The sequence below is a fragment of the Trichosurus vulpecula genome, chromosome 4 (genome assembly GCF_011100635.1).
Source record: "Trichosurus vulpecula isolate mTriVul1 chromosome 4, mTriVul1.pri, whole genome shotgun sequence".
NCBI lineage: Eukaryota > Metazoa > Chordata > Mammalia > Diprotodontia > Phalangeridae > Trichosurus > Trichosurus vulpecula.
The window spans coordinates 226367046-226382808 of NC_050576.1; the positions used below are offsets into that span (position 1 = coordinate 226367046).

Genomic DNA, 15763 nt, shown 5'->3' on the forward strand with positions numbered 1-15763 from the left:
ACATGGTGACTGTGAAACTCTGGGCAAGTCACCTTACCTGTCAATGTGCCAGGCAATTCTCTAAGACTGTAAGTTTCAAGGAAGATACAAGTCTGCACTGATAAAGAGTGCTTCCATACCAGGAATTCCCCATACCAGTGAAATCACAGATCTAGTTTTATAAAAATTATGATAATCAAAAATATTTATTGAATCCCTTCTATGTGCCAAGTAGTAAAGGATTCAGTTCAGTTCAACCAGCATTTAACTAGCTGTAGGCTAGTCCATGAAGAGAAATATGGATATTCCTAACCTCAAGGAGCTCTGTTCTAAATGCTATCCATATCCACAGAAAGAATTATGGAGTCTGAATGCAGATTGAAGCATGCTATTTGCTCTCACTCTTTTTTGTTTTGTTTCTTCTTTCTCATAGTGCATTCCATTGGTTAGAATCCTTGTTTGCAACATGACTAATGTGAAAATATGTTTAATGTGAATATATACGTAGAGCCTATATCAGATTGCACTGTCTTTAAGAAAGGGGAGGAGAAGGAGGGGGAGAAAATTTAAAATTCAAAAGCTTGTGGAACTAAATGTTGTAAACTAAAAAATTTTTAAAAACCTCTGTTCTAGTTAAGAATATGTATATAATAAGGTAACTAACTCTCACATTTTCCCTCCTCAAGCCAAGCCTTTGCTTAGCACATTCCCTGGCTTCATGGTGATAGCAGCAGGAAAATCTTGGAAAGTAAAGGACAATAGCTTGCCATTTAAGTGCTTAACAAATGCTTTTTTGTTGTTCATTCATTCATTCTTTCATGGGAACTTAGAATATGGAAGGAGTAAGCCCAGGAATTACACACGGGACATCACTGTTGCAATATAGATAATCATCTCAGAAAAAATCCATCCCCTGACTATCAAATCACTCCCTTTTTTAAAAGTTGCTAATCAGCCAATGCCTATATTACATCAAGCACAGGCCCCAAGTGATAAAGTGCCTTCTCTGCTATTGTTGTTGTTTGTATGTTTCTTTCTGTCCTTCTTCTTCCTCCTGTTTTATAGCTATGACTCATACAACTGAAAAATGAAAGTGGGAGAGGCCCTAGGTAACTAGTTAGATTTTCTACATTTGGATCCAATACATGTTTCCCATCTTATCTCACAATAATCTTCATATATTCTGTGATCTAGTCAATTTCATAATGCGTTTTGCCATCTTTGTACCTTTGTTTATGCTGTAATGAACTCCCTTTATCTATGTTCCCCTTCCATCCCCAACTCTATCTGTTGAAATCCTCTTCAAGACCCAACTTAGGGCTTACCTTTCCTATGAAGCCTTCCCTAATTTTATCCCAACTGGAAATGATCCCTTCCTTCTCAAATTTCTCATCGTACTTTTATGTGGACCTCTCATTTGCACTTATTTTATTATAATTATTTGTGCTCATGCCTTATCTCCTCGATAAAACTATAAACTTCTTGAGGAAAGTTTGCAATTTTATTTTTATATCCTCACAACCAAGCTTAGTGTACAAGACATTGTGGAAACTTATTAACTGTTTGTTGAATAAAGTGAATGGTCCCTTACCAAGTTGCCAATATGGAGCTAAAATTTAAGAGATAAAAAGAGGGGAGAAGAATCCTTTGATCGAAACTTTTAGGTTTCCCTAATTGTTGCCACATAATTCATATTTTCACCATAAAGTGATTAGGGCTTCAAAGTCAGCAGCAGAGTCAAAACTACTTTGGGACTCTCCTGTCATGGTGTGTTGTGTAACTTACAGTGTCATGATCTCTTCAATTCAACAGAGGCAAAGAACATTCCTCCCCAAGATAGTACTTCACTGGACCTAAAATGCAAATGAATTTTACCCCACTTGTGTTGGTTCTTTTCTTCAGTTGATTTCTGTGTTTAGAGAAGTGAATTACCTCAAAATGAGACAGACAAGGCACATTCCTGAGGCAGCAGCAGAAATCTTTTCCTCCAAGGAGTATTATCGGCAACTTATTGCTAATTTAGAACTGATGACAAATTGGTACAACAAGATTCTGAAAACGTTGCTAGAAGTGGAATTTCCTTTGGTAGAGGAGGAGCTGCAGGCTATTGACCTCCAACTAAGAGCAGCAGAAGAGACACTGAACTGGAAGACGGAAGGTAACAGAACTCACTCAGATGGTAATCTGAGGAAAATTAATGAGGCTGTGAGAACACTGTTAACTCTTTCCTTTCTCTCCTACCAAGTAAACTGGTTTAAGATTTGAAATGGGCCTGTTTCTTTGTGTGTTGTTATTTGCAGAGCAGTTTATTTTTTCCATTTAGGAAGACTTGGAATGCTTGTGATGGTTGTGACACACCAGTCAGTTTCCAGTGGTTCAAATGAGAATCTTACCTGAAGAAGCAATCTTCAGATCAAGATCTTGAAAAAATGGATCAATTATCATTATTTATATGACTCTCATATCTATATCTTTAGGCCTGACATTTCAACTACATGACAGCCCAATATTTTCAACTGTTTATAGAGCACCACCACTTAGCTATACCATAAACACTTCAAATTTAGCACATACAAAAAAATCCATCTTCTTCCCTCTTCCCTCTGCTATATTAGATACTAGCTCCCTTTTCCAACTTCCTCATTTTGTTTTCCACCCACTACCATCAAGGAAAGGGGATCAGACACTTTTTTTTTTTTTACAAATATTAGGAACTCAGGTCAAGAATGTTGAGCTAACCCATTCAATAAAGACAGTAATCGAAAGTTAGAGTCAGTTGACCGGGGTGAGATTGGAAACACAGAGATTGAATGAAGGATGGAAAGTAGATGTGTCATAACAAAAAACAAGGTCAGAAATGCTGGAAGTCAAAGTCAGAAGGGCTAGGGGAAGCACCAAATTTCAGATTTAGGGATTGGATTGGCCTAAAGCTAGAGAGGCACATTGCCAGCAAAGAAGGGATTAGGGTGTTAAATTCCAGGTGCCTTCTACTAGTGTTCACTACATTTTACTCGTGTTTGCAGATTATACCAGTTTTTCTACCCTGCTTGCTTCTCCATCTAGTGCTAACAATTGGTGACAGTTTGGATATAGATTTTCCTTCAAAATTTGCTGTATATTTTCTGTATATATGTATACACACGGATACACACTATCTGATACAGATTTTCCTTCAAAGTTTGCTTTATATTTGTGTATGTGTATATGTATATATACATATTTATACATCCCCACCACTCTATATATACACATATATACATATATATACACACATACATACATATACACACACACATGCATAGTATAACCAGACAATTCCACTCTAGTTGCTATCCTCTTCCCACACTTTTCAATCACTATTCTTTTATTCATATTATCCTCTTGCTTGGAAGGGAAGCCTACAAATCTTCCCAAACCAAATACCTCCTCCATAAAACCTCTACTCTCTCCCAATTTCTTTGTACCTCTCCCTTATGCTTATATAATTTTCACTTGTAGTCTTTGTGTACATCTATATTTTCCCAACATTGGGCTTTAAGTTGCTTGAGAGCAGATTTATAACAAATTTATCTTTCTAACCATAGTATTTTAGCATAATGCCATACATGTAATATGCACTCAGTAAATGTTTCTATACACACACACATATCCACACGTATGTATATGTATATGTGTTTTGATGAGAGCAAACAGTATCACTACCTTACTCAAGAATTTAAAGTGGTACTCTCTTCTGATAAAATCCAAATTTAAGGTTTTCGTTAATCCAGCCTTATCCTGTCTCCATAGTCCTAGCACACGCCTTCTCCTCCACTCAGGCGAGTTTTATACTTTTCTGTGTGTCATACTTATTCTTACCTTTTCTATTGCAGTTTTACCTTTCCCCCATTTTTCCCAGCTGTCTAAACTATATATGTATATATATATATATATTATAGAAAGAGAGAGAGAGAGAGAAAGAGAGAGAGAGAGAGAGAGAGAGAGAGAGAGATCGATCCTTTAAGGCCCAGGTCAAACCCTATCACCTCCAAACTATACTCACCACTCTCTCTCTCTCTCTTTGAACTATTGATCAGATATTCGTGAAACCCTTAGCAAATGCTTGTTTCCTTTTTTCCTTCCTTTGAACTCTTGAATTTGTAATTACTATCTAATAGTTTTAAAAATCTGACTAGAATTTAAATCCTACATATATTTAGCAACAAACTTGAATTATGCTTGAAGTGTGTTAAAGTATTGCCCATGGATCTGTAACCCTGAAGTTAGTTTATACATAATCACATCCTTAAATGTCTTTATTTTAGAAATGCTATATTCTGAGTTAGCAAAATCAACTGTGCCATTTGGCAAAATTCAATATTTCAATTCAACAAACATTTATTTAGTAACTACTATGTATAAGGTAAAAACAAGTAGACCTTGCCCTCCAAGAAATTATTTTCTGCTAGATAATACAAAGTAATTGAAAAACTAATGACTGAAGTAAGTAAGAAGATTTACCATAAAAAGTTGAATATAGGGATTGTATGAAGTGGAGGTGAGGAAGGAATGAATTTTAGACATAGCATCAGGTGGAGTGTATGTGGTGGTGGGATGGGGGGGGGGGGAGGAGGGACCAGTGCAAAGGTGTTGAAACAACTGGTTTAGCTAAAACCTTTAAACTGAAACATCAAGGGGAATGATCCAAGATAAGTGGAAGAGATACTCTAAAGAGCTTTAAATGCTAGACTAAGGATTATGTTTTTTATCTCAGCAGTAGTAAGTAGAAAGGTGCTTAGCAAATGCTAGTTAACAGACCGACTAGAAAGAATGCTAGATTTGGAGTCAGAAAACCTGGATTCATACTCTGTTTCTGCTACTCACTCCTTGTGTGATGTAGGGCAAGTCACTTCCTTTCTCTGGGCCTCAGTTTCCTCAACTATAAAATGAGGAGGTTTGAGGAGACCAGCTATGTCAAACTCATGGGGCTGGCAAAACTCCAGAGTGCAACCTGAATCAGATTAAAATGTAATTGGAAAATGTTTAACAAAATAAATATTAAAAAATAGAACATATTTAATGTATAGTTGTGGTTTTCTAAGTCTATAGGTGACACTGTAGCACTAGATTGAGGATTAGGTGAACTAAGTAATTTCCTACTGGATTAACTAATTCAACAAGTATTTATCAGTTACCTACTACGTGGTAGATAAACTAGGGAAGAAGATTGCCTTTAAGTTAACTACTTAACTTCTATCATTTATCATTTATTATATAATTCCATAAAATGGAATTATACTTACTCCCACTTGCCTCGTTGAAAAACAAAATTGAATGGTACTAAACTCCTTAGGAATAAATATTCTTTTAGGAGGAGTAAAAAGTATAAAGGTTCTAGAACTCTAGTTAAAGGTTTGATCAGAAAAGGTGGACCATATAATGAGACCAAGGGCTAGCAGTTAGATAGCCTGAGTGATATCCTAAACTCACAAAATGTTAAAATAGTAGACAAGGCCTCCAGTGAATTTGGTGGATTCTTTGTGGAATATTTTTGTAGGACATAAATGATATCACAGGATGCAAAAGTACAGAGGGATTTAAGACTACACCAAAGGAGGGTGTGTATACATTGAATTTTACAGATTCCATGCTTTTTCTCTAATTGCTTCATGGGACACCGTTTCAGCCCACGTGCCATTTGAAGTCCTTCCTGATCCTCCCAGCTGCTGGTGCCATCCTCCCCAAATGTTTTGTTGTTGTTGTTGTTGTTGTTGCAGTTATTTCAGTAGTGTCCAACTCTTTATGACCCCATCTGGGGTTTTCTTGGCAAAAAATACTAGAGTGGTTTGCCATTTCCTTCTGAAGCCCATTTTACAGATGAGGAAACTGAGGCAAACAGGGTTAAGTTATTTGCCTACGGTTGCACAACCAGTGATTATCTGAGGCCAAATTTGAACTCAGGATCTCAGTCTTCCTGATTCCAGGGCTGGCAATCTACTGGGAGACGTAGCTGGTCTACCTCCTCCCCAAATGACTTTGTATGGAACTGGATATCTACTTGATAGTTTAAATACTGATTGATTAGTTTTAAATTGCTTTTTAGTCTGAAGTCTAAGTACAAAGATTCATCTCCTGGTCCCTCTCCACTGATTCTTTGAGTTCTTGATATAAGTTGCTTTCTCAGGATGTTTAAAAAGAAAAGGACCTCAATTTTAGTTCATCTGTGTAGAAAATGTCAGGAAAAATATGACAGACACTGAACTTATATTTTCTTTAAGGCAACCAAATATCTATGTAAGTCTGAGCTACTTCAATGGACTTTCTTTCTTTTTTTGGGAGAGCAGGTGTTTGGGATTATATTATAAAAATGACTACTAGTGTCCGTGATCTTGAGCAAAGGATTCAGAAAACAAAAGACAATGTAGATGAGATTCAGAATATCATGAAAACCTGGGAAACTCCCATTTTTAAGAGGAAAGATGGAAAAAAGGAATCTCTACTTTATCTAGAAGACCATCAAGAACAACTGGAAAAATATTACTCTTTTATCAGAGAGTCTGGCCTTAAGATCCATGCTCTTGTTCAGGTAATGACTATCTTCAAATAAACCTACCAAGAAGGGGGAAAAGGGAGCATTAAGAAGCTAAAGAGGCCTATGTTTTATATATAAAAGTCTCTGTGTATATGTATATACATATATATGTATATATATACATATATATTCTATAGGTAATTCAGAAATGAAAGATATCACTGACTTCTGTAATTCTCAGTTAATTGGTAAAAGTTTATATTGAAAGAAAAAAGACTAAAGCCAATACATTTCAAAGGTGAATGGTCAAGCTTAGTCTTCAAGTCTGTGGCATGGTTCAACCTACATGTGAAATACCCCAAAGAGAACTAAATGAAAAGATAGTGCCATTAGCCACAGAATTCTAAGACACATCAAACTATCCCATCTCCATAAACTTCATGGTAACCTAAAGCCAATTAAACAAACTAGAGAAGAGGAGAGATGTCTATGTGATCTATAAGGAACTGTAAACTTATGTGGAGCATCTGCTTTTGGATGGGGAACAGATGGGACAGCAGAAAATTAGAGTGGACCACTTCAAGCAGTGGAAAATATCCATTAAACTGGTGGCTAGTCAGTATGACATGTTGCCATCAAAGACTAAAGATTCATTTTGAGTAAGTAATCTTATTCATAAAACTAAGAGAAACAGCTGTTAATAGAAAAAGGTCCAGAAGACAATAGGCACAGATCAAAGGTTCTTCTTTGAGTATTGCTTACCAGGTTAAAAAGTCAGCTTTGTGTTCAGTGATAGTAAAATCATCAGGATTATGAACATTATCCTAAAAAAGGACGATGTAATTGTTAGAGCTTGTAATCTAATACATTATTGTTCCTACCTCTCCTGCTATCACGTTCAGGGATTAAATATGGGGATGATGTTTCAAATACTCTAAAAAGCCTATGATTTCATTGGTATGATCACTCCTTGTGATGATACAGATCTCAATTTCTTCATGCCTTAGTAAACAATTTTCTTGAGTACTTGCACTTACTGATTTATTATCTATGTCCCAATGCCTGAGCCAGTACTCCCATGCTTTCTTTCCTTTCCAGGAAAACCTGAATCTCTTCCTTGCAGACCCAGCATCCAGTAGGTGGAAGGCATACATTGACTATCTTGATAACATGGTGTTTCATGGATTCTTCATTGCTATCGAATCTTCCCTCAAGTATCTCCTGGAAAATACTGGTAAATGGCTTTTCGGCTGTGGATGATTATTATGGAATATGGATGCTGATGAAATCCTCTAGGTGGAAGAGTATGGTGAACCTGCATCCTGAAAACTAGAGTATCGGATAATGAAAGTCCCAGTTAGCAACTCTATCTAAGGGTCCCTATGAATTCAAAGGGCCTGATTTTTATATAGAGGTCCCACATTGCCACTTCAGTGTATCACTCTTTAATTTCAGTGTGTTCATGTTTCATTAGCCTCAATTTCTGTCCCATGTAACTTCCTGGTGTATTCCTCCCATTATTACCCACCAGTAATTAATCCTCAGTTCCATTTAACTAATTAACACTAATTAGCTTTTCCAAAGGAATATAGCAAGCACAGGAGTTCAAATATTTTCTCTTCCCCAACACCTGGAGGGTATATTCTCCCCAATACTACCTTTATCCCTTGGGAGATTGGACTCCAACTTAATGCAAATTTCTACATATCATTCCACCAAGTTCATGTCCAAACGTCACAGTCTTACAGTCTCACAACCACTGGGCTGAGTCCTGAACATTGTTGTGCCAGGCATTGGTACTGAAATGGCTAACCTCCAAACCTAGTATGTTCTCTGCTCCCAGATCTGCTAGTGGCTTGCTTTTTTGACTTTATGAAGCTCACAAGATCATAACCCTCTCCAGTCTCCTTTTAAAAGCAAGAAAGAAGGGAAACAACAGCGACAAAAGAAACATTGAGGCCATGCGTGCTCGGCTTTTTGCTGGCTCCAAGTGACAGGAACTGAGGCCTGCTCCATGTGGCAACCCTCACTCAGCAACTTTTTTTCCTTTCTCCAATGCCAGAAAGTCTTGAAAGAGCCCACAAGAGAACAAACTCTGGCTGACAGGTGCCTTTTTCAAAATACACCAGTATTCCATAGCCAACCAAAAAAGCTTCTGTTCATCACATGCTTATGCAAAATGTGCTCCTTAGCACTTAGTTCAACCAAGTGCCCTTGAAGAGTTTGGCTTTTGTTCCCTTTGAGTAATTCAGTGTATTTCATTGAGCCTTACTAGGTGCTAAGCCCCAGGCCCAAGCCCCTATTAGGTGTAAAACCTTAATGGGTGTGGATTGGCAACTAAGGTGGGGCCCAAGGTGGGGCTAACTCCAGGGAGGGCCTAGTTTACATGTCTGGGACAGCAGAGGCTTTTAGACCACGTGGGTTTAAGTCGCCTCTTTGTGATGATTCTAGGTCACGTGGGTGAGTCGTATGTGTGACTCACCCCTGACGCTGAAAAAGATATAAAACCAGGGGTTGGACTTCTCTTTTTTTGGAGCTCTCACCCACAGCTGTGGTGGCGCGTGTGACTTTAGGCCAGCCCTTGTTCTGAGCTCCCGGGCTGAACCTAGATGTTGGTAACTATGAATCTGTATTTGGTCTGTCTGTTGATGTTTGTAATTTGTAATTTGCTCTGAAGTTCAGGGTGCTGGCTTTTTCCTCTGAACTAAGTGAATGATATTTGTGTGCTGAATTAAAGTAAGCTTGTCAACCCCTTCACCTTGCTTTTCTTAGTTAAGCAAATCAAAAGAACCTGTGCTGTTGGCAGCTTTCGGGGTGCTGGCTGTGGGTGGATCTTACACCCCCACAGAAGCTGCTAGCCGGATTGTTGAAACAGCTTAACAGGTCAAAACAGGTTTCAGAATGTTTGTCTGGGTATACTCCATATCTTTACATGGCTCTTCCATTAAACCTACCTCATCAAACCTTTCTGGAAACAAACTCCCCAGCATCTTCCACATAGGTGAGGAGGTAAAGAGGGGAGGGGTGTCACTGATAAGCACTCTTTTCGGGAAGAGAAATATTCTATAAAGGGAAATAATGAAAATAGGTAGGGATGAAGGGAGAATAGCACTTCCAGATATCATTCTATATTATAAGCAGAAATCATACAAACCATCAATTTTTGTTCAAAAAAAATTAGAGAAGCAGATCAGTGGACTAAACAAGGGAGAATCAGCAGCAGTGGAATTGAGTTACACAGTGTTCAATACACTGGAAAATATAAATTACTTAGGAAAGAACCTCCTATTTAAAATAAACCGCTGGCAAAATTAATGAGCTGTCTGGCAGAAATTAAGCTTTAAGCCATCACTTTATATCATATTTCATAATACTTTCCAAATGGAATAATAACCTTAATCATATTCTGAAATAATCAGTAGCACAGTGAATCCTTTCACAGATATGGGTAGTAAATGAATTCTTTACCAAATAAAAGATAGATTCAATTTCAAAAGTAAAGGTAGATAACCTTTCATGAAATTAAAAAGCTTCTGCACAAATAAATGTAGTGTAGCAAGTATAAGAAGAAAGTGGTCAAATGGGAAACAAATGTTTGCTTCAAATTTATCTGGGAAGGATTTAATATCCACGATAATAAACAATTAACACACAAGCCACAGATATGAACAAAGTTCTCAAAATAATCAAGCATATGAGCAAGTGCTCTGAATCAGTAACAATAAGAGAAATTAAAATCAAGAGAACCCTGATAGTTCACCCTAAAAATTGGCAAAGATGACAAAAGATGGAAGTAGTCAGGGTTGGAGAAGTTATTAGAAGTTAGGCATACAAGTGCATGTTTACTAGAGGTATCAATCAGTATAATCATTTTGAAGAGCAATTTGGAATTATATAAGTAAAGTAACTAAAATGTCCATACCCTTTGATCCAGAGATTCCTTGACTAGTCTTATACTCCAATGAGGCTATTGATTAGAAGAAAGCCCCCATATACACCAAAATATTTATAGCAGCACTTTTGTGACAGCAAAGAACTGGAAACAAAACAAATGCTCCTTGATTGGGGAATGGCTAAACAAATTGTGGTGTGTGAATGTAATGTAACATTATTTTGCACATGGTATGTACAGAGAATCATGGAAAGTACATGACGTAATGCAGGGTGAAGTAAACAAAGCCAAGAAAACAGTATGCTCAGTGACTACAGTAGTGTAAATAGAAAGAACTACCACCACAAAAAAATCAAAAGTTAATGTAAATTTACAATGAATAAGTATCAATTAATAAGAGATTTGAGAAGATACCCTCCTTGACCCCTTTGCATAGTTGGGAAGTCTCTAAATGTGGTAAATTGCATATATTTTTAGTCTTTTATGCATTAATGAATTATGCTGATTTCTCCCTCTTTTTTCTTTGAAAAATACTTATATATGGGGTGACTCAGAGGGGAGAGGGGCAGATACTGGAGGAAATCATGGTGATTGAATAAACAAAAAACAATAACATGTTTTAAAATTTTTAAAGAAATGGAAAGTTAAATTAAGAAGGCAATTAATGACTAAAGCTATAACTAGGTAATTATAGACTTTAATGATAGAATCAATGAGCTGCTGGGAAACTGTAACTAGGCTTCACCTGGAATATGTTAAGGATTTTTATGAAAGCTGAAAAATATCAGGATTCAGATTTAAATGTGATGTATCCATGGAACAAAACAGGTCAGGTCAAGAAAAAATGAGGACCATAATGAAACCAGTGAGAAACACTGAGTCATGCTATGGAGTGGCATGGCTACAACAGAAGAACAGCAGGCACTGTACAGAAGCTAGTTTCCAGACTTCCAGACCCGGTGAAAGCGTGTAGGCAGATTGATTAGTTGGTTGTTGTCCTTCATTCTTGAAGATGACCAAAATGACATCACTATGTTAGTCAAGTTACAGGGTGTCTGACTGTGGCTGATCAGGCCCGTACGAGCTCAGAATGTTCTACCACAGGTCGGACACAAATTCGCATTTAGATGGTCCAAGAGTACCACAAGAATCAGGGACCTGACCCAATCAACAAGCACTTAAGTGCCTACGACGTGCAACTCAGTTTGCTAAAGTACTAGCTATACAAAGATAAGTAAAAGACAGATCGTGCTCTCAAGGAGGTTGCATTCTTCTGGAGGTACAACTTATAAACAAGTAAATATAGGTGTCACAGTGGGTGGTGCATCAGGCCTGGAATCAGGAAGACCTGATTTCAAATCCAGCTTCAGACACACAAGCCACTTTTGTCTCAATTTCCCTATCTATAAAATGGGGATAATAGCATCTACCTCACAAAGTTGTTGGGAGGATCAAGTGAGATACTGTTTGTGAAGTGTTTAGTGCAGTGCCTGGCAATTAATAGGTAATATATAAACATGAACTATTGTTATTACTATTATTGTTAATAAATGTATAAAATATTATATACAATGTATAAATATATTAAATATATAAAAATATAATGTGTTGTTAAAAATAAACAATCTTTGAAAAGGCAGAACATGTAACTAAGGGGATTAGGTAAAGGTTCCCATAGACTATGATGTCTTTTGAGCCTTGAAGTATTAAAAAATGTGGAGGTAAGGAAGGAGTGACTTTCAGGTGTGAGGATAACCCATGCAAAGGCATTGTATTAGGAGGGCAGAGTTTATAGTCTCAAAGAGGATCATAAATATGTCTGACAGGTTCGGAACCGCCGGATATAAGAAACTCTCAAAGTAGAAGGCAGAAGAATCAAAACATATATTTAGGCTCCACAGTAACCAACCCATGAACCAGCAACCCCATTTTGATATATTGATCAAAAGCTTCCAGGCCCAATAAGTACGCCTTGAAAGAGTAACCAGGAGGCTACAGAGAAGCATGATTGCATAAAGCAAAATCATGCTTCCCCCTCTATGGTAAAAAGATTACCCACTGGCCTGAAGTCTTTGTTCAGCTTCCTCCCGTAGGTCAGCTCTGCTACTGGCGGCTGCGGCTGCGGCTGCGGCTGCGGCTGCGGCTGCGGCAGCGGCAGCGGCAGCCTCTGGCTCCAACGGGAGCTGCTTTTAACCATCCAGCTTCTGCGGGGGTGTAAGGTACGCCGGGGAAAGCACAGGTTCTTTCAATCTGCTTAAGCAAGGTGAAGGGGTTGACCGGGAAAGCACAGGTTCTTTCCATCAGCTTAAGCAAGGGAAGCAAGGTGGAGGGGCCGACAAGCTTACTCCAGTCCAACATACAAACAGCATTCAGTTCAGGGGAAAAAGCCAAACTAGTCAAGGGCACTTGTTGACTAAGTGCTAAGGAGCCCATTTTTGGTTGCCAATACAGGCATAGACATGGGAAATGGATATTGTATAAGAGGAACAGCGAGTGGTAAGGCTGGAACTAGATTGTGAAGGGCTTTAAAGTCCAAAGTGAAAATTTGGTCTAGAGGCAATAGAGAGCCAATGAAGTTTTTTTTTTTAAATTTATTTATTCTTAGTTTTCAACATTCACTTCTATAAGCTTTTGAGTTTTCAGTTTTCTTCTCTTTCCAATCCTCCCCCCTCCCCAAGATAGCATGCAATTTGATATAGGCTCCACCTATACATTCATATCAAACTTATTTTCACATTGGTCATGTTGTAAAGAAGTATGAGAACCAATGGGAGGAACCGCCAATGAAGGTTTTTAAACTAAAGAATAGAGACTTCGGTGAAGAGACTAAGGACAGAGGGATGGGAACTCGGACCTAGAAACAAGTGAATGGACAGTAGTTACAGGGTGAAGGATACGGCAGCAACCAGCCTGATTTCCATGTTGCTTCTTTTGAGGAAGAACTCTCCTGTAAGGTGAAACTGAAGTTAATAAATTTTTGTTGTTGTGTCTGACTCTTTGTGACCTTATTTGGGGTTTTTCTTGCTAAAGATACTGGAGTGGTTTGCCATTTCCTTCTCCAGCTCATTTTACAGATGAGGAAACTGAAGCAAGCAGGGTTAAATGACTTGCCCAGGTCCACATAGCTATTAAGTGTCTGAGACCAGATTTGAACTAAGGAAGATGAGTCTTCCTGATTCCAAGCCCAGGGTTCTAACCACTCTGCCATCTGGCTACAGAATTAATATACAGGCAGAATTATATATTTTTCTGTTATGTAACCCCCATATTATTATACATTATATATCCTCTATATGTAATTATTATGTAACCCCTATACGTGGTGGGGATAAGTTTTTATACATAATGAGAAGAAAAGACAAAAAAACCCACATAGTTCTTGACAGAAGGAAAATTTAAATTAGTACCCTATATTTCAGCCAAACTGTAATAGCTACTTATTGCTCTTTAACTTGTGCCTTTCTGCCTCTTTGACCTTGTCCATTCCATTCCCTTGTCGTGCATTTTCTCTCCTTCATCTATTTAAATCATAACCATTTTTAAGGCCTAGTGTAAATGTTACCTCCTTCAGTGAAGTCTTTCTCTGATCACAATAGGCATAAGTGAACTCTCCGTCCTCTAAACTCATACAGGGCTTTTTTGTGTACATAATTGTGGCATTTAAAACATATTGCCTTACACTGTAGATATTCATGCATAAACAGGGACTAGGTCACATATCTTTGTATGCCTAGCTTAGCTTGTGTACTCAATCATTATTTATGATTGAATAGAGTAAACGAACAATTAGTTGAACAGTGAGTGATAACAGTTTGTTTACTTAGTAATATGTTTAATGTTTTCTTGAATATCTATATTTCTTCAAATCTGAATAACATTTCTTTTTAAGTTTGTAAAATAAAATAATAAAATAGAGATCTGATAATGATTTAAACCAGTGGTATCAAACTCAAATAAAGAGGGGGCCACTGAACAGTGCATTAATGATCCTTGAGAGCTGTATGTTGACTTAGAAAGCTTCATATTAACATTATCTGTGTTATATTGTATTTTTATTTATTTTGTTAAATAGTTCCCAATCACATTTTAATCTGGTTCAGATGGCACTGAGGAATTTTCCTCATGTTTCATACCTCTGACTTAAACAATTATTTTAATTACACTCTTTTTATGAAAAAAGAAACAAGATTGGTCAGATTATGTACTATTTCTGTTATTCTTAATATTTGACACCCGATGAAATTCTGTCCTTTGGACCTATAATGTTATTAATACATACCACAATTCCCAAGTTGATCATAAGCGGAATTACAGACATGGAATTGCAGAGGAAATAATTAGCTCAATACCATAGAATGTTAAACCTGAAAAAAAATTTTAAATAATTTTGTCCAAACTTCTATCTTCTAGATGAATAAATTGACTCAAGAGGTAATGACTTATCTGAGATCACATAGCTAGTTAATTGCAGAGTTAGAAAGAGGACTCAGACCTCTTGATACCCAGTCCATTACACTCTACTGAAAGCTTCCGTAGATTTGGTCTTCTAAAACCTAACATAAGTGGTCCATAAGATCTCACCCACTTTCTGTAGAGTTTTAGCAAATACATTTATCTTTACCAGGGTGGGAATAGCCTATATGACTCACAGAGTTCTGGGTTCACACAGGACAGATTTAATCTTCAAGACTTTGCAACAATACTCAGTAATAACTCAGCACTGATCCAGAGAACATCTGAATGTGACTTACTGGTAGCTCTCTGTTAGAGGTCTTCTGTGGTCCTTCATGTAAAGACCCCACAATGGACTCACTTTACATGCAAGCCCAGTTAGCACAGGAACAGTTTCAGCACATCTTCAAGGAAGTGCCATTTTCTCCTTTCCCTCCCCTTCTCCTACCTAGGCTCCTTCACATAAACAAGAGTATTGGTTGGTTGCGTCTACTTCAGCTGCTCTCTTTTTTCTGGGTAATCTGTGCCCTCTCTTTCTGTGGTAGCTTCTTGGTCTGTATTTACATTGCCACACTGTGTAACCTACATGGCATCACAACTTTATTGATACTCATGAAGCTTCTGGCTTAGTTCTAGAAATTTTTGATATTTAACCAGTAGTGGATTCATTTTAGCCCAGCTACAGACTCACCTTTCTCATATAGCCACTGTATGCAGAAACTCCTATCTCTTTGTAGTTTTTTCTCCCATGACAAATCCTGCTCATGACACTGTGTGCATATGATTTAGGGCTCTTCATTCATGGGAGAGAGAAAGGGAATCCCCTTAGAATTGTGTAACATCTCTTTGAATGTATATTATAATACTATTTTAATATGTACTTTTTTAGCTTTTTGAACAATATTATATTTTCCCTTTTTTATTCATTC

The 15763-nt window shown here is 37.4% G+C and overlaps 1 protein-coding gene across 1 annotated transcript in view; it reads left to right on the forward strand.

Moving 5' to 3' along the window:
• DNAH9 (dynein axonemal heavy chain 9) overlaps nt 1-15763 on the forward strand; it is a 529624-nt gene that overhangs the window by 136891 nt on the left and 376970 nt on the right. Inside the window, exons 13-15 of the mRNA XM_036755666.1 lie at nt 1882-2137; nt 6303-6544; nt 7589-7724. Of these exons, the coding sequence (XP_036611561.1) occupies nt 1882-2137; nt 6303-6544; nt 7589-7724 (634 nt within the window). The remainder of the gene's footprint in view (nt 1-1881; nt 2138-6302; nt 6545-7588; nt 7725-15763) is intronic.